Raw genomic sequence first — 19,533 nt, 5'->3', positions numbered from 1 at the left:
CAAGTATGTTAACCTGTCTTGTTTACCAATATATCCTCAGTACCAATAAATATTTGTGGAAGGAAGAAAGGAAGAAATTATATGAAAATTAATAGTTGGTTGGGCATGGTGGCTCCTGCCTGTAATCCCAGCACTTTGGGAGGCAGGACAGCTTGAGCTCAGGAGTTCAAGACCAGCCTGGGGAACATGGTGAAACACCATCTCTACAAAAAATACAAAAATTATCCAAGCATGGTGACACATGCCTCCCAGCTACTCGGGAGGCAGAGGCAGGAAGATCACTTGAGCCTGGGAAGTCGAGGCTGCAGTGAGCCATGAGAGCATCATTTACTGCACACCAGCCTGGGTGACAGAATGAGACCTTCTCTCAAAAATAAAAAACAAAGAAAAGAAAAGAAAAAGAATAATTAATGGAGACAAATTATATGCTCAAAAATAAGAGAATGCTAAGGACATTATTTATTTTATATACATTTGGTAACTTCAATTGTTAAAATGCTATTTATAATTAGAGCTTATACTACATGGAAATGTTTACGTATTCATGGTAAATTTTTTAAAAAGCAGACCAGACTGTGTAAATTGACCCATCACAGAAATATTTCTTTTAAAAAGCCCCCAAACAAAAAGAGAGAGAATAAAACATTTATAGTGATTTTTTTTTCTTTAGGTAATAAAAATGAGGTTAACTTTTATCCTTTAGCCTTTTATTCCATATATTTTCCAAACTTTCCATAGTCAGCTTGGCATTTTTTAAATAGAAAAAAGAATAATAAAATCTTCACAACAACAAAGAAGCAATGCAGACAGGGACAGGCCTTAAATGTCAGGATAAGGAGTGTATATGTGAAGTATGCATATATCCAGCATTGGAAAACTATCGTAGTTTTTAAGCAAAGCAATCAGAGTAGCACAGTGATGTTATAGAAACAAACAAGGGATATGGAGGATGGGCTGGAGGGCAGTAGGACTGGAGACAGGGAGACTAGTAGGTACTGTGTTAGTTCACATACAAAAGGATGGACAGGAACTGAGACGGAAAGAAAGAGCTAACATGAAAAACACTGAAAATGCTCCACACACTTTGTTTTCCAGTTGAGAAGCTATCTTAGTCATTTCCTTTAATATTGTGAGATTTGGATGATAATTATCACCTCTGTCAGATTCCATGGGAGAAGAAAGAAAAACAAAACAGAAACTCCTTTCCAAAGCTGCAGATTGATCATAAGCTTTGGCAATGCCCCGAGAGGCATCCCTACAGAGGCAGCGTACACTAGGACGTTGACAATTCTTCTGTTCTGTCACTCAGTAGGTCACCACATACAATTTATTACCATATACAATATATTACCTAACTCCTGTGAAACTTGGGGAAAGCTTCGGATAAAGGGAAATTTTCATCCTTACAGGAAAAATGATAGGCTTTCTTTCTTGATTTGGATATACAGACTCCGGAGCTTTGTGGTAACTGCTATTAACTGAAATGCCTCTTCCTTCCTTCTTAGGAGTATCAATATCTCCAAGTATTTTCCGATAATATGCACAAGCAGTCTAACATTAAGAAACTCTTAGAAAACACCCCTTGTTAAAATAGTTATATGCAGAAAACTATCCTTAAAAACACTTTTTAGCATCAGAATGGAAAGGTTACATATTCCTAAAGCCATCAGCAGAGACGCCAATCCTATTCATTTCCTGAGTCACTAAACTGGCAACTAACCCACACTACACTACCATTCCCAGACAGGAAAGCTTGACAGCACAGGCACCATGAGTTGAATTACCTGTCCATTGCACAAAAGAGCTCATATGGCCAAAAGAATTTAAGACCAATGGGTCAGTTTTACAGAAAAGAATATACAAGGAGTGAAAGACGGGGGAAAGCCATGCAATAGATTTATGGCTTCACATACCTGGCATCGAGGAACCTTGATCTTAAAATCATAACTGCTTCACAAGTGCTTTGTTTGAGTTGCATTTGAATGGAACTAAATTTTCGATGGATGATGCCCACCATTCTTTCAATCTCTTTTGGAGAAATGGGACGTGTTCTACTCTGTTCTCGGAGAAGGTTCATCACATGTGTAGTAAATTCATTACATGCCTGTAATGGGAAAAAAAATCACTCCTTTGGAAACTGATATTTTATATTATCACATAAAGAGATTAACTCATCTGAATTTACACCTCATTTGCAATCACCAATAGCATTATACAGTGTGTAGGGTAAAACGAAAACTAAGACACTTTTAAAATGGTAGTAATAGTAGTTAAAGCAGCAAGAATTCTGAAACCGTGCATGGTCAGATGTGCAAGGGAGATAGCATTCAGCTGCTCTTCCCACCCACCCCTGTCCAGTTCCAAAATGATGTTTTCCCATTCGAGGATGCTCCCTACCAATTCCCATATACAAATAAAAATATATGTTAATTGTTAATACTAAGTACCACCTATTTTCTCTGGGGTTTTACATTTAGTCAACAAATGTTTACTGAACAACTACAAAGTTCAAACTCTTGCCAATGCTGTAAGGAACATAGAAATGAGTAAGATGCGGGCCTGGCCTTTGGTGAGAAAAAATATATAAAAAACTAATTCAGGGCAAAGACTAACAGGAAGATATTAATAAGTTCCAAGGAAGGAATATTCTCATCTGTAGGCTTCATGGATTGAGCTTTAAAGAATAGGTAGCATCTTTGAAAGGTAGATAAAGATGGAAGTCAGGAGGAATTCCAGGCACTAGAAATAACAGTATGTTGCAAGTTCAGAATATGTCAAGTAGGAATACAGATAATATGTAAAGAAGCAAAAAGGATTCAGGCTTGAATTAGCACATAAAGGGCCTTGCATGCCAAGCATTCCAACGACCTATTACAATTTAGCTGTAGTGCAGGCCTTTAGTGGATATAAGCCATCTCTGTATAGCAGCTCAACTCTTCAAGAGATGTCCAACAGAAAATAAGGATCAGATTTGGGTCTCAAACTTTTTAGTTAACAATCCTCAGACATTGTCTCTTTCAGTACACACACACACACACACACACACACGTTTCCCCTAAAATTCAGAGTCTCACTCTGTCACCTAGGCTGGAGTGCAGTGGTATGATCATAGTTCATTGCAGCCTCAAGCTCCTGGGCTCAAGCAATCCTCCCATCTCAGCATCCCAAGTAGCTGTGATGATAGGCATGTGCCACCATACCCAGCTAATTATTTATTTATTTATTTTTTGTAGAGACGGAGTCTCACTCTGTTACCCAGGCTGGAGTGCTGGAGTGCAGTGGTACAATCTCGGCTCACTGCAACCTCCGCCTCCCAAGTTCAAGCAATTCTCCTGCCTCAGCCTCCCAAGTAGCTGGCACTACAGGTGCACATCACCACACCCAGCTAATTTCTTTTAGTCGAGATGGGGTTTCACCATGTTGCCCAGGCTGATCTCAAACTCCTGAGCTCTGACAATCTGCTCGCCTTGGCTTCCCAAAGTGCTAGGATTACAGGTGTGAGCCCTCGCGCCTGGCCCCCAGCTAATTTTTAAATCATTTTTTAGAGTCAGGGTCTTGCTATGTTGCTCAGACTTGTCTCAAACTCTTGGCCTAAAGAGATCCTCCCACCTCAGCCTCCTGAGCTGCTAGGATTACAGGTGTGTGCCACTGCATCCAACTTCATCTATATTCTCTTTGATTTATAAATCTGTATAACTGGGCCTACACTGAAATCCGGTACTGCCCTGGTAAATAAAGCATCAGTTTATACTCCTGAAGAAGAAGAGTCTCTTCTGGCATTTTTCTTAAAAAAGCAGGATGGGAAATTCTGCATCTTACTGCACGGGTGTCCCTGATAGAGTGAGCAGACAGAACAATCACTGATTAATGCAAGACGTGTTTGGAAGTTATGATAATGTCCACTTCCCTACAGATATCCTGAACACTGCTTAGATATAGCACACGATGGTTTTTCTAACTGCTCATTGGAGGACTAACCTTTCCCGTACACTGTGTATTTCACTTACTCTACGCTTTTACAGAGCTTTCCATAAATATTTCTAAGATAAGGTAAAATGAGTCTTACTATGTAAAGTTTTTTCAAAAATGTTTTAAGCCGTAGGAAATATTACATTCCTTGCGAGTGGTGACACTATATGATACAGGATTCTTCAGAGTGTAGAATTATGCAATATACATATCTAATAAACATCTACAAATTGGTGGGCTTTTTAATACTACAATTCAAGAGTGAGAGTTATGTTGGTTAATAGCCATAAATTCATTATCCCTGAACCATAAGAGAAGAATTCTTAATCTGCAGTCAATGGATACGTTTAGAAGGTCAATGACCTCCTGAAATCCTATACAAGTTGTGTGAATATTAATAATTCTGATGAATCTGTGAAGTTTTTGTTTTCTTTTCAGATTCTCAGTCTATAATTTTAAAAGGTTATCATTATCCTAGGATATGACATAGTAAAACATTAAGCAATATTGTAGACTAAAACCAGAAGTTGAAGGCAGAAACCAAGATTTAAAAAAATAAATTTAAGATCTTCCCCACTATATTATCAATTTATTTTATTATTATTTTTTGAGATGGAGTTTAGCTCTTGTTGTCCAGGCTATAATGCAATGGCACCATCTTGGCTCACTGCAATCTCTGCCTCCCAAGTTCAAGCTATTCTCCTGCCTCAGCCTCCCAAGTAGGTGGGATTACAGGCGTGTGTCACCATGCCCGGGTAATATTTTTTGTATTTTTAGTAGAGATGGGGTTTCACCATGTTGGTCAGGTTGGTCTCGAACTCCTGACCTCAAGCGATTTACCTGCCTCAGCCTCCCACAGTACTGGGATTATAGGCATGAGCCTGTAATAAACAGTACATGGCCTATTTATTTATTTTGAGACAGTTTCATTCTGCTGCCCAGGCCGGAGTGCAGTGGCACGATCTTGGTTCACTGCAACCTCTGTTTTCCGAGTTTGAGTGATTCCCATGCCTCAGCCTTCCGAGTAGCTGGGATTACAGGCGTATGCCACTGTGCCCAGCTAATTTTTTTTTTTTTTTTTTGAGATGGAGCCTTGCTCTGTCGCCCAGGCTGGAGTGCAGTGGTGCGATCTCAGCTCACTGCAACCTCCACCTCCTGGGTTCAAGCAATTCTCCTTCAGCCTCCTGAGTAGCTGGGACCACAGGCGCCCGCCACCACGCCCGGCTAATTTTTTGTATTTTTAGTAGAGACAGGGCTTCACTGTTTTAGCCAGGATGGTCTCGATCTCCTGACCTCGTGATCTGCCCACCTCGGCCTCCCAAAGTGCTGGGGTTACAGGTGTGAGCCACTGCGCCCAGCTAATTTTTGTATTTTTGGTAGAGACAGGGTTTTACCATGTTGGCCAGGCTGGTCTCGATCTCCTGACCTCGTGATCTGCCCACCTCGGCCTCCCAAAGTGCTGGGATTACAGGCATGAGCCACCATGCCCGGCCTATATTATCAATTTAAACAATTTTATGCCAAATTAGAAACAAGTGGTCACCCTACCAGTAAATATATATATATATCTTTTTCTTGAACTTTCCCTAAGGAGATGTTTATACAATTTCCAAGTTATATAATGTGGCCAACTCTACCCTTCAGTATTCTCATGAGTAAAACAACAATAATTGAACTAGAACTATTCCCAAACTGGGATTAACAAATTCTACAGTTCTACAGCTAGTTCCATAGAATGTTAACTAATGGTCTAACAATATGGTATGTTTGGGATATGCTGGGTTAACCAAAATCTTAAAAAATGTTTGTAGATAAGACTCTTCAGTATTTCTATCCCAATATTTGTAATAAATCTTCAAGGAGAAACAGTATATCCAACTTTTTCCCAAATAAATGTGGCCAAAAAATTTCTCTCTAGAGTAATACTGTCCAATAGAAATATATTATGAGACACATATTAAATTTTTAAATTCTCAGTAGCCATATTAAAAAAATAAAATACAAAGAATTAGGTGAAATTAATTAACAATATATTTCATTTAACCCAATATATAAAAAATAACCTGGCCTGGGCAACATGGCAAAATCCTGTCTCTAACAAAAATATAAAAACTTAGCTGGACATGGTGGCACGCCTATGGTCCCAGCTACTTGGGAGGCTGAGGTAGGAAGATCACTTGAGCCTAGGAGGCAGAGGCTATAGAGAGCTGAGATTGTGCTACTGCATCCAGCCTGGGTGGCAGAGTGAGAGAAAGAAAAGAAAAAAAAGAAAGAAGGGAAGGGAAGGGAAGGGAGGGGAAGGGAGGGGAGGGGAGGTGAGGGGAGGGGAGGGGAGAAAACTGTTAATGAGGTATTTCATTCTTTTTTTGTACTCTTTGAAATCTAGTGTGTATTTTACATTGACAGCACATCTCAATTCAGACTAGTCAGACTTCAAGTGCTCATTAGCTACATGTGGCTACTGGTTGCTATATTCAGCAGCACAGCTCTATGGTATCTTGTGGACCAATGTGCTAGGAAAAAATCTTTGGGAAATGCTATGCTAGGTAATCTTTGATACATTTAAAAACTTTTCACCACCATACATTCACACAAACACAATAAAAGCCCATTTGACTTAGGAATGTCCTTGATGAAGCAATATAAATTATTCATCTTACTACCTATAAACCTTTGAGTATGTCTGTAATATTGTGTGTGTCAAATGGGAAGCACACAAAAAAAGCTCTTGTATTGCACACTGAAGGAGGACTGTCTTGAGAAAGAGCACTTTTATGGTTAAGTAATGAGCAGAAGTCAATTTTTTCATGGAACACCATTTTTACTTGGAAACAAGTATGAAAAATTATGATTATATGGAGTTGGGTATTTGGCAGATGTTCTCTCAAAAATGAAACAAGTGAGCCTTCCATGTCAAGGAAAACAGCTGAGAGAATTATGCCAATTAAAAAATCTGAGTTTTCAAGTGAAAATCAGAATTTTGAAAAACTTGCATCCACCACTGTAAGCTTAACAGTTTCCCAGTAGACTTTCTGATGAGTTCAGAGTTGATATTCATAAATATGATATTTTGACATTATATAATGAAATGTGTCAAAATTTGGAAGATATGCATAATTCAGTAAACCTGTACTTTCCAAATGATCAACGCATGATGTCACAAAAGCATGCATAGGTACAAGAGACATTCAAAGTGAAAACCAGACCAGTGATCTTAAAGAAACAGAGTACAAAAAGTTAACTGACATGGTTTCAGGTTTCTCATTGCAACATACTTTTACAAAACTATAACTTGTCAAGTTTTGGTGTAATATCAAAAAAGAGTGTTCACAATTATCTGAAAAGGCTATTAACATCTCTTTTGCAATGACATATCTGTGTGAGGTCAAATGCTCTTCATATATTTCAACCATATGACAACAGTTGACTGTAGATGCAGATATGAGACTCAAGCTGACTTCTATCAAGCTCATACTGAGTTTGCAAAAATGAAAAAGCAAGGCCATTCTTCTCACTAAATTTTAAGGTTTTTTGTTTTTTAAAAAAGTTATTTAGGTTAACATATAATAGCTTGTTGATAGTTTTAAATTAATTAGGGCTGGCCATGGTGGCTCATGCCTATAATTCTAGCACTTTGTTGGGGCAAAGTGGGAGTACTGCTTGAGCCCAGGAGTTCAAGACCAGCCTGGGCAACACAGCAAGATCTCATCTGTATAAAACAAATTTAAAAATTAGCCAGGCATGGTAGCACACACCTGTGGTCCCAGATACTAGGGTGGGCTGGGGCAGGAGGATTGCTTGAGCCCAGAAGATCAAGGTTGAAGTCAGCTATTATCATACCACTGCACTCTAGCCTGAGTGACAGAGTGAGAATTTGTCTCTAAAATAAAATAAAATAGGCTGGGTGCAGTGGTTTACACCTGTAATCCTAGCCCTTCAAGAGGCTAAGGCAGGAGGATTGTTTGAGCCCAGAAGTACAAGACCAGCCTGGGCAACAGTGAGACCCCATCTCTATAGGAAATTATTAAAAATTAGCTGGGCACAGTGATGCACACCTGTGGTCCCAGCTACTCAGGAGGCTGAGGTAGGAGAATCACTTGAGCCCAGGAGGTCGAGGCTGCAGTGAGCCATGTTCGCGCCACTGTACTCCAGCCTGGGCGACACAGCAAGACCCTGTCTCAAAAAATAAAATAAATAAAATAATTAGTAAATACTTTAAATTTTTCTAGTTTTAATTTCTATTATAATAAATATTGATAGACATAAGCCACCAACCCAAAAGCTTTTACAGAAGTCTCCAATAATTTTTAAGAGTCTAAGTCCTAAGACTGAAAAGTTTGAGAACTGCTGTACCAGAGTATGGAAGCGTTTCTAATGTGCACACATAACATTGCTAATTCCAACAAACCTAGCTCACTCATTATGGTAACATATATCTATGACAGGGCAAATATCTTAATAAATAATTCAAGACTCCTATGTGAATGACACCTGATACATTAGCTTTCTTAGTTTTTGTCTGGCTGGGTTTTAACCTCTCCAGAATGAGTGTTTGTCTATGGATTCTAAAGAGCAGCCAAAGGCTTATACGAGAAAAAGGGGTTAAAAGCAAAAAAGTTTCTGCATCTAAAAACTCATAATTTGCTAAAACATTTGCTGAATATCTCAAGACTTATTAAGTGAAGCCATCTATGAATGCAAATGCTGATGAGCAATTTGGCAATAGCCCAACATTCACAGAATTCACATAGCTTTTCTTTAAACCAGTAGTTCATACATGATTAATTAGAACATCTCATTTATGTAGTGTGCACTTTAGCTCATTACTCTAAGTAAAATTCGTTAAGTATTTACATTTAGATAATTAAAATCTGGGTACACCCTTAAGAAAGATGCATACACTTTAGGCAAAGTGATTTTTTTCCTTTATACCACTGAAAGTAAATTACAGCCTCATTTCAGCATCATCTGTACCAGGTTCAGAGCAGAGAACAGTACTGCCTCATCACCTAGCTCCTTAAAAGGCATTCATTTTTTAAACATATAAACACAGTAAGAATGATCAAATGATTGCAGTTGTTTCAAAGGGCCACCCAACCACATATTAACATTGATGCTATTTATAATATAGAATGCTCATTTCAAACATTTATCATATCTTACATCATGTCTATAAGATATATTAAAATAGACATTTGGAGAAATTTTTCCTTGCCTTATGTTTTCCAAGTGAAACAGTCAGTTACAAGCTTTCTGGTTAATGTCCATAATATAAATACAGATATACTATGGTTAATTGCAGTATTTGGGAAATAAAAGTATGCCTTGAATTTTCTGATTAGAAGTACTGGCAGAAGCTTTTTTCTTTTAATCCAGCTGTTGAAAACTACCTAGGATGCATTTTTGTTTATGTGTTTAAAACATACACTGCAATAACAGTTAACATAAGGCATGGAAAATTTCATCTGTTAAAAACATTTTCAATCAGTTTTTATTATGAGTCTTTGTCTTTTCCATTTTTTTCCTTTCTCCTTAAAAATCCAAACCAAGTAATAACTGAGGATTTAAAATATTTGGATTCTCAATAACATTTTAATGATATTTTTGGCTGGCAAAACTGTCTCCTCAATATCTGTACATATTTGGTTTACACACAAAATTAAAGTTTTCAGTGTTTTCCTTATTTTGTGGTGGGGTTTTTTTCATTGTGGATTCAAGACTCAACCTCTTTTTTGCCTTTAAGTTTATATTGTGGAAGTAAAACTGTAAAATAGACAGTGGGCAAGCACTGATTTTGGGGGAAGTTTTATAATGATCAGTGATCAGATCTAAAAACTGAATTGGTTTTCTGTAACCATCAAGAGAAGCTAACTGTAAACAGACCATAATATTCTAAAACCCACTTTTGACAAGAAAGAATAAATCTCTTTTAAAAAGTAGATGCCCCTCAAATTTGCACTGCAACTATTTTCCAAATGTCTTGCCAGCCTCACGAGTAACTCTAGTCGAATACGGTAGATTTTGTATTTACCGAATGCTTATTAAATCAACAAATATTTCTTGTTTTGGGTTAAAAGTCTGCATTTAAAGGTTCTAAGCCAACTAGAATGAGACCAGTATGCCTAAGGAATAGGCACAAAGATGAAATAGCTGTTGTACCTCAATACTTCTTACCTAATTACATGGTTTAGGGACCTATCTCATGAGGGTTTTGTAAGGATTATATTATACAATGTATGTTAAAGTTCTTTGCACAGAGTCTGGAGCATAATTAATACTCAATAAATGACAGTTATTATTGATGACAATGAAAATGGTAATTTTATGAAATTCATACTATTTTTATGTCATTACTCTGCAAGCAAGTCCACACTTTATCTAATACAGTTCTGCCTTCTCATTGCCTCAATAAGTACAAAAACTGTTTCCAAAGAAGTTGAAAAAAAAAAGAGTATTCAAGTGTACTAAATAAAACAATTCATTATATTAATCAAGCTTGTGGTCATAAATACAACTGGCACACAGAGCCAATAAACTAGTAAGTCGAAGGAAAAAAAAGGAACAAACCAAACCCTCCTTCCAGGCAAGGAAAAGGCCAGGCATGAAAGTCAACAGGAAGTAAAACTCTTCCCTTGGAATAATGAATGACAAATCCTTGCTTTGGAACATGAAATCAGGTAGTATTCTTTTGTCTATCCTGCTTAACTATTAAGAAGAAATAGCAAAATGGAATTAGGAGTTTACAGGCTACACAATCTCTAATGTGAAAACGTCAGCATTTTTTAATTTGATAAAAATAAAATCCTTCACAAGCAAAAGCTATTTTGCCAGCAAACCTAAGCATATAATGTAGAGATCTCAAAAAGCACAAGGACATGCTTTTACAGTGGTTTACATTTTCACCCATTCTCCATTCCCCCTGCAATCTGTAAGTCCTCTGGTAGCCAAATGCTACCTGATTGGTCCTGAGCACATTCAGTGTATTCCTTGGTTTTAGTGCTTTTTGCCTGATTTGGGGTGAGTTCAAATGACGTCTGTGAACTCAGAAAGCAGGTTCCCAGATGCTTGGGAAGGGTTGGGACCCTGACAACACTTTTGCCTTCAGCAAAAAAATGTATTTCAATATAATTATAGTAGATAGCTTTCAATATGTCATCTCTATTATAGCAGCTGTAAATTATGAGTGAATTGCCTGTGTACAAGCATTTCTTCTGGTACAAGCAAAGTGGGAGAGCTGCATAGAGCATTATATATCTTTTCCTTTTTAACTGAGAAGAAATCTTGAAGTCAAATTTCATTTGCAAAAACCAATGTGTCCATTTCCTTTTGGTAGGGTGGTGGAGGAACCAAGAAAGACCAGTTCAATAGAAGGCCTGTACTTCTTAAAAACAAGGCTTCCCAGGAACCTTGGCTTAAGTTCTAGGAACTCACCTATTCTAACAGTGGTCCTTTAACCATAAGAACATATTTGCAAGGTACAGTAAAGGCATTTTTCAAAAGCTGTAGCTAATCAACAAGACGACAAAGAAGCAACTAGGTTTGTCTCTTAGCTAAAACGCGAGGCAATGTACCCAAGATGAAGTATTACAGGACAGTTTGCCGCAAGCTTTGGAAAATTTTCATATTCCTGCTGGGTGTTAGAATCAACAAGAAGAAAATAAAATAGTTTTGTTTCCTTTTGGGTGGCAGTAATATTCAAGAACCTTACCCTAACATATATCCCATGCCTAATATTTCAAAAGTGTTTATAAGTGAATTTTTAGATGGTTATCATCAAGAATCATTAAATCTGAGCCTATATAATAGAGACATATGATAAAAGAACAATTTTCTGGAGGGAAAAAAGACAGGATTTTAAAGACAATACCATCTCTAAAACATATACATAAAACTGAGCCTTGCAGCTTGGATTTAATTTTGCTCAAACTGTAGCTCTAGTCTGTCTGCTTAGCTTTGTAAATGTGGCTGTGCTTATGAGGTACTTTAATTTACTGCAGTGGTGATGTTTGTTAATTTTATGGCAATCTAAATCTAAACAGGCTTCAGATACATTTTCATTACAGCTTCATTGTGAAACACAGTAGAGTGAATAACTCTTAAGATTCCAATGTAGTTTATTTCTAAAAGACTCAACACAATTTTCTGTTGAAGCCTTTGTCTTAACATATATGTTCTTCCTATTTACTATTAAGCTTTCTGTCACTCAGAGTACCCATGTTCACTCTTAGGAGGAAAAATATAATTTCTGGAAAGTGATTAAAATAGTTGTTTTTGGCTGGGCACGGTGGCTCACACCTGTAATCCCAGCACTTTGGGAAGCCACAGCAGGTGGATCATGAGGTCAGGAGTTCAAGACCAGCCTGGCCAAGATGGTGAAACCCTGTCTCTACCAAAAATACAAAAAAAAAAAAAAAAAAAAATTAGACGAGCGTGGTGGTGGGTATCTGTAATCCCAGCTACCTGATCAGGAAGCTGAGGCAGGAGAATCACTTGAACCTGGGAGGTAGAGGTTGCAGTGAGCTGAGATCGCACCACTGCACTCCAGCCTGGGCGACACAGTGAGCCTCTGTCTTAAAAAAAAAAAAAAAAAGTTGTTTTTCCATCTGCTCGATTCCCATTTCAAATGCAAACCAACACAGGAAAATCAGAGAAAACCAGAATGTACCTGAATTATTTTCCAGTTCTACATGGGTAGCAGCACAATTCAATGAAAAAGGAAGACATATTTTCAGAAACTGATTTCAACGTCTGATTCTGACACTAACTAGATGTGCGACATTGGACAAATCACTTACCCTCTCTGAGTCTCATTTTCTCCTCTATAAAATGGAAATTACAATAATCATCTATTTTAGAAGTCCTATCCCTTCTTAGCTCTGTTTAGCCCTTCTTGAAACACCAAAGCATGTCTCTGAAAGGACCATCCAGATAAAGCCCTTGTACCCTAAAGAATTGAAAGGAAAAGTTGACTGTTTTGGGTCAAAATGCACCGATCCTAATAATTTAGGAGAACAACAGTCACAAGAGCTAAAAAAAACCAGCCCCCAAGACAACTTAAAAGAATTAAATGCTGCTACATCACTTCTAAAACAATTCCAAACCTACAGGAGAAAATTTGTAAATTAAAACTCTGCTGAATCTGCCAACTAGTCATCATACCCCATCTATTCATTTGCCCCTACTGTACAGATTTTATGTATCTCTATTTTTCCATCTGAAGTATTAAAACAAAAAAGGAACTATATATTTAGATTGTTATTAGGCTACTGATTATATCCAGAAATAATTCTTGAATACATTTTTAAACTCAGTGCTTCCCAATTTGATCTTCAATTTAAAAAAAAGAGATAAATGTATGAAGAACATGCATATACATGTATATTTTAAAAGCCAAAACAAAACAAAACAACAACAAAAAACTCTGGTGATTTGATGCTGTTATCAGCTGGGGCTAAAGTTACCTAAAATCTCATGGAAAATTTTGTAGGATATTTCTAAAACAATGAGACTCAGGACCTTGTCATTGACTGACACCAGCTTCACACAACTTCCACCAGGGTTGTATGGAGAAGTAAGGAGGCAGGTGTGAAGACACATGGCAGGAGGTAGTAAGGAACCGCCTTAATTCCTCAGCCAAAAAACTCGGGCCATTTGGCCTCTAACATTATATCTCTTTCCATGCAAGGTGACGGGTGATGTTTATCTAGTAAGTAGGTATGGTTATTTTAGCATAAAGTTATACAATTAGGAATATACTACAAATAAGAGTCATTTTCTACTGTTTATGCTCAGGGGCAACCTTTTCAACCATGACTTATTTTGTTTACTCTCAATTATTCATATGTCAAATCAGAAAGTGGGATTTTTTTTTACATACATACATACACATGATAATTTTTCCAAAATTCTTATTTGTACATTTTCCACCGAAAGTTATTCTTACAAATGAGACTAGACATACAGTTCTAGATCCCAGAAAATCCTATTCCAAAAATAGAAAACATCTTATAATATATTAATTTACATTACAGTTTAACTTAAAGATATACAAATTTTTCTACTCTCCCTCAAAACACACTCACCTCTGGGATAGGATTCAGCATTTGCTTAAAACCATTGTATCCAGAATATTAGAAAAGGCAATGTGAAAAAAATACAACGACATATTCAACTGAAACTATACAGGGAACATAGAGGAAAAAAAAAATCAGTATTAAAACTGATCAGGGGTTGCCAGGGATCAGTGGGGAGGAAAGAAAAAAAGAGAGGGATGAATAGCACAGAGGATCTTTAGGGCAGTGAAAATACTCTGTATGAGCCTATAATGATGGGTACATGCCATCATAAATTTATCCAAATCCATAGAGTGCACAATACCAAGAGTAAACCCTAATGTAAACTATGGATTTTGGGTGATAATGATGTGTCAATGTAGGTTAATCAATTTTAACAAATGAACCCCTCTGGTAGGGGATGCTGATAATGGGAGAGACTATGCATGGGTGAGGAAAGGGGGTATACGTGGTATCTCTCTTCTTTCCTCTCAAATTGGTCTTGTGAACTTAAAACTGCTCTTTAAAAAAGTCTTTAAAACACACACACACACACACACACACACAAAACTCACCAGGACTCCCATTTCACACTAAAGTGTGTGGACTTTAAAAAGTACTTGCCTACATAGTGAAATACTCGTGGGTGAAATTATAGGATGTCTAAGACTTGCTTTAAAATACTCTACCAAATTGGGGCTGGGTACACAAAATAAGAGTGGCAAAATGTTGATAACTATTTATCTGTGTAAAAAGTAGCTGATTCCTTATTTGGGGTTGAACTCTATGAAATTACCATATTCAACTGTTTCTGACCTCAAAACTTAGCAATTTCATAGGGTTCAGTCTAATACTATTCTCATTATTTTTGTGTACATGTGTTATAAAATGTTCCATAATAATATGTTTTTAAAATTATCTTCCAAATGACAAATCTTATCAAATGAGAATTCCTCCAACTTGACAGCTTTTCAGCATTAAACTAGTAACTAAAATATGTGTAAAAAAGACCCACCAATATTTTACTTTATTACATTAAATCTAAGACTCACTTGTTTTTCCCTACATTTTAACATCTCTGAAATGTGAAAGCATTCTATAATCAGTAATATTTTATAGTTAAACTAGAAGTATTAATTTTTTCTTGGTGGTACATAAAATAATGATGCAACTTAAAATCAAAGTTATCTTAGATTCAGTATGGTTAATATAATTGCTGAGAACTGGATTTTTAACCCATATTCTCTTTCTAATCAGGAATTTAGCACATAATGCCTTGCCTAACACTCCCTGTCCTGGGGTACCCATAATTATCTTGGGAGGTCTCATACTCAGAGAAACAGGCCAGAACCTGCTTACTTGGTGAAGTTCCCTATAGTCTGGCACAATCCATAAGAATTAATTCCCAGGAGGATTCTGGAGCTCACAGCATAGGAGGGAAAAGCTCACTGTGCAATGCTTCCCTTCAAAAGTGATTAAAGCTTATGAACAAGGCTAGTGCATAAATGTTAATTATACAGAGCTTTGAAGAGCACCAAGTGGTGAGGTGAGAGGGAAGAATGACTGCAGGTGTGGTAATAAGGGCACGTGAATGTGAGGAATGAATAAAACTAAAACAAGTAGATGAGATAAAATAGGTAGAGCTCCACCTCCAAAATCTCAAAGGGTCTTCATTTCATGAATCCAACAATTCACTTGAATTTTTGCATTGACCTTATTTATTTTGTAATTTGTGTTAACACCTACCCCTCACAGCCCTCAGAATTGGTTAGCATGGTCTAATAGAAGAGCAACAGAGGGTTTGTGTAGGACTATGAGAGTGGCGGCTGCTGACCTGTTCATATTTCTCCAGTTCTGTGTGATAGATTTGTCTGATCTGGGTCAATTTGGCTCTGTAATCTGAGTGTTCAATAGAGTTATCTGAAGAACCTCCAGAGGCTGCCGCGGCTGCAGCTGCTGCCGCCGATCCCCCACCTTTCTCAGGACCTGAAACCCCTTCTGCCAAAAGCATATTGTCCAGTCTCATTAGCTGGGGATCGGGAGGGTCCTCCTCCTGGGCTCCTCTGATGCTGAGACCTTCAAGGAAAGAGAGAGAGAGACAGAGAGAGAAGAAGCGAGAAACAGAGGACAAATAGTGTGAGTATTTTGTTTATTTGAAAATGAAAATGATCAAACAACATCAGTGTACTACAATTCATGCTGAGAACTTCATTGTTCACATTTGATCAATAAGTTTGAATAAGTATGAAAATTGTTTTCAAGATAATGTTTACATGCACCCTAGAATTTTAAATATCCCCCAACTACCTCAATTTACCACAGATAGATCCTTAGAAAAAGGTAACCCTGGCTTCCTTGAATATTTTAATCATCCAAGCTTCCCAGATTCAGATAATTTAAGCATAAAATGGGAAGAAGGTAAAAAAAATGGAAGGTTTTAAGAAAGAAAGAAAATAATTACAGGGATATAAAACAAACTCATCCAAAGGTGGTCATTCTGTCTCTCTGTACAGTTGGAGAAACAGAATTAAAATTCCCTTAAAATAATTCACAAACTGTAATCGAAAATTGAAAAATAAACAAGATTAGATGAGCTTTTCCATCATGTGATTTCAGAAGAGGAATACACACATTATGAGGCAATTAGCTATACTTAAATATATATATTATTAAATGAATATTGTTAAGTGATTGCTAGCAAACTATAAAATGAGGATACTAAATACAGTATTAAAAATGTGCCACTGACATGGCAATACAGTTCTGGGCACAGTAGTCTCAATCTAATTTTGCTTTTAAATCAAGAACTTCCTAAGTGATGCCCAGTCAGCAACCTCTTCTGAGTACTATAGATCACAGCTGACAATTCATAGGTTTAATCAGGTCACACAGGCTTTCTGCCAAGATGTTTTCAACAACACAGAAGACAAAGTTTTAAAATAATTATCATGGTATAAAAAGCACTGGAGTCATGACAGCTGAAAATCAGCATTTTCATTAACGTGTAACATAATCTAAAACATCCCAGCCCAATTAACCTCTGTAACTCTGCTTAAAAACAGGTTCCCTACACTAGTTACAAGTCTTCTTGGGGAAGGGGGAAAAGGAAGTTGGCACCTTGCTTGTTTGTATTTGGATTCTGTCTTTTGAGTCTGTGCCTGTTGTTGTTTATCCACAGTGGTACACACTTTGTGTCTAGTGTAACTCACATGACATAACATCTATAAGCTGCCAAGTACTCAACTGATCACCAACTCTGATTTTATATGCTAACCTAAAGCTACCATCAATTCTTTTAAGAACAGATTTCATTCCTAGATGCTCTGAATTACATCCATGGCATGACAGAGCTCTTGGTTGCCTTAACTCAGATACACAACTTTAATTTCTTCCCCAAAACACTTTAAAGCTGTCACTTTCATTTAAAATTATACTTCAGAATAATTTCAACTGGATAATAAAACTAACCCATCATCATTTAAAATTATATCTGTTGTCTATTCAGAAGCAAATAAGGTTTGAAAACTATAATATACTAAGACAATATATTCATTTAGGAGAGCAAAAAGATAACTCATAAAATGCATATCAACACACTGCTGATAATTAAAAATACGCAAACATGTATTTGCTGTTTCTTCTATAACTAAAAAGGATTGCCTAATATTGTTCTAGAACTGCCATGTATTGGTTAAGTTTGTATCGCTAATGTAAATCTTCAATTTTCCTCTCTTTTAATTCACTTTGTTAAATGTCAAAATCTCATGACCTGTACATGCTTGTAGTTCACATAGCAAGTTTTTTGTGCATTTGGCATGCAATGAGGGCTTACTGAACAATCTCTTATGCTGCACTTTGATTTGTTTAATTTTTTGTTCTTGTTTGAGGATTTCTTAATTTTCTCCATTTTAAACTGAATTTTTGCCCACAGTTTTGTGTGTTTGTTGATTTTTGTATTTACACAGACACTGATGCTTCTCCTGAAATGTGTTTTTTAAATCTACCTTCAAGTTTCCTCTGGGTTTCTAGATTTCTCCTTGTAGTTAAACACATTGATCTTTTCCCTATGGACATGTGGTGAAGTACTTTAATAGCAGATTAACTTCCATAGCCAAAAAGATTACACTTCCCTGCAAACGTATGGCAAACAAGAGAAGCAGCTCAATGACTAATATCCAAGGAATTACACCATAAGAGAGACAGAAGGAAATTCACTAGGAAGAAATGCAAAAGGCACAAAACTAATTAGCCATCTATGATACTTTTATACATACTTAATATGTATATAAACCATCATTATCATACCAATGAGAAGCAATCCATAAGCTCAATAGCCATGGATACAAATAAAAACAATTATAAGTATACAGTGTCAACTACTGTAACATTTTACTTATAATGAAAAATATCTTATTTCTAAAATTATCAGTAAATCAACACTAAGTGCTTGCCTCAAGAACAGGAAAATATGTTTTAATGCAATACTTTGTATTTACTTTATAAATTATGTGAATCAAATTTTATCAGAAAAATCATTTCCTGACAGAAAACTCATATTTCTTTAGATGAAAAGTACTAAAGCACTTTGCAAGTAGGCAACATGAAAAAGACTATCAATAATAAAGGAATTTTCATAACTAGTCTGAAAAGTCAATCGGTTTCTTTTCTTTATTAAGCAAAGTAATGAATACGGGATCTTTAAATAGTAATACCTGGTTTCCAAAATTATTTTCAATTTGAATATTTCTATTTATTTTCTTACTTAAAAACATTTAAATTACCATTTTATTCCTCATCCTACCTACCTAGCTACTCACTATTACTTAGTTTACTAACTTTCTAGAGTCACACTGGCTTTTAGTCATAATACCTACTCCTCTGGGCACCTATAAACATTTTAATGGGTCTAAATTTGCAAGGGTCAGAATGAATCAGACTGTGTGGTTATCAAAAGATCTTGATATCTTCAAATTGACCCATGGTAAAACAATCATTTAAAATTTGATTGTACTTGTTTTTAATCCAAAATGTATATATGATGAAACATACAGAGGTTTATAAAGGTTTACATCTAGGTTCTTTGGTCATCACAACCTTATAAAGTTTAAAAAAAAAAACAAACCCTGTTTGCAACCTACTTATAATCACAACATTCATTTCTGTATCCCTAAGATTTAGACAAATCATACAAACACAGTAAAACATTGTTTAACAATGAACTTGGCTTTGTTATAAGCCTACCATTTTTGCATATCTTTCAGCAAATCCTAATTAGCTGTCTTTCAACATGCTGTGCACCTGCCCCACAGATAATGGGAGAGAGCATCTGCATAGACAACTGCATTCGGAGGGCAATAAATAAATTACGGGTCAAAATTATTACAAAGCTTTCTCCGAATAAACGCATACCCTTCACAATTCTAAGCTGCAGATGTGAAAAGTACCTAAAGCCCACTCAAATGGTATGATTACGGGGCTGTTTGAGTTTAATAATCTGACTGTAATTCAGGCA

General features: G+C 36.5%; 1 protein-coding gene across 2 annotated transcripts in view; it reads right to left on the bottom strand.

Annotated features, from left to right (window-relative positions):
* The window catches only part of PBX3 (pre-B-cell leukemia homeobox 3), a 226,634-nt gene that overhangs the window by 35,400 nt on the left and 171,701 nt on the right, over positions 1-19,533 (bottom strand). For both annotated transcript variants that reach the window (XM_011988691.1, XM_011988692.1), the window contains exons 2-3: positions 15,856-16,097; positions 1,914-2,104 (exon numbers count right to left, since the gene is read on the bottom strand). In XM_011988691.1, coding sequence (XP_011844081.1) covers positions 1,914-2,104; positions 15,856-16,097 — 433 coding nt within the window. The remainder of the gene's footprint in view (positions 1-1,913; positions 2,105-15,855; positions 16,098-19,533) is intronic.

Source organism: Mandrillus leucophaeus, unplaced genomic scaffold, assembly GCF_000951045.1.
Source record: "Mandrillus leucophaeus isolate KB7577 unplaced genomic scaffold, Mleu.le_1.0 Scaffold335, whole genome shotgun sequence".
Lineage (NCBI taxonomy): Eukaryota > Metazoa > Chordata > Mammalia > Primates > Cercopithecidae > Mandrillus > Mandrillus leucophaeus.
This window is presented reverse-complemented; position numbering and strand designations above follow the sequence as displayed.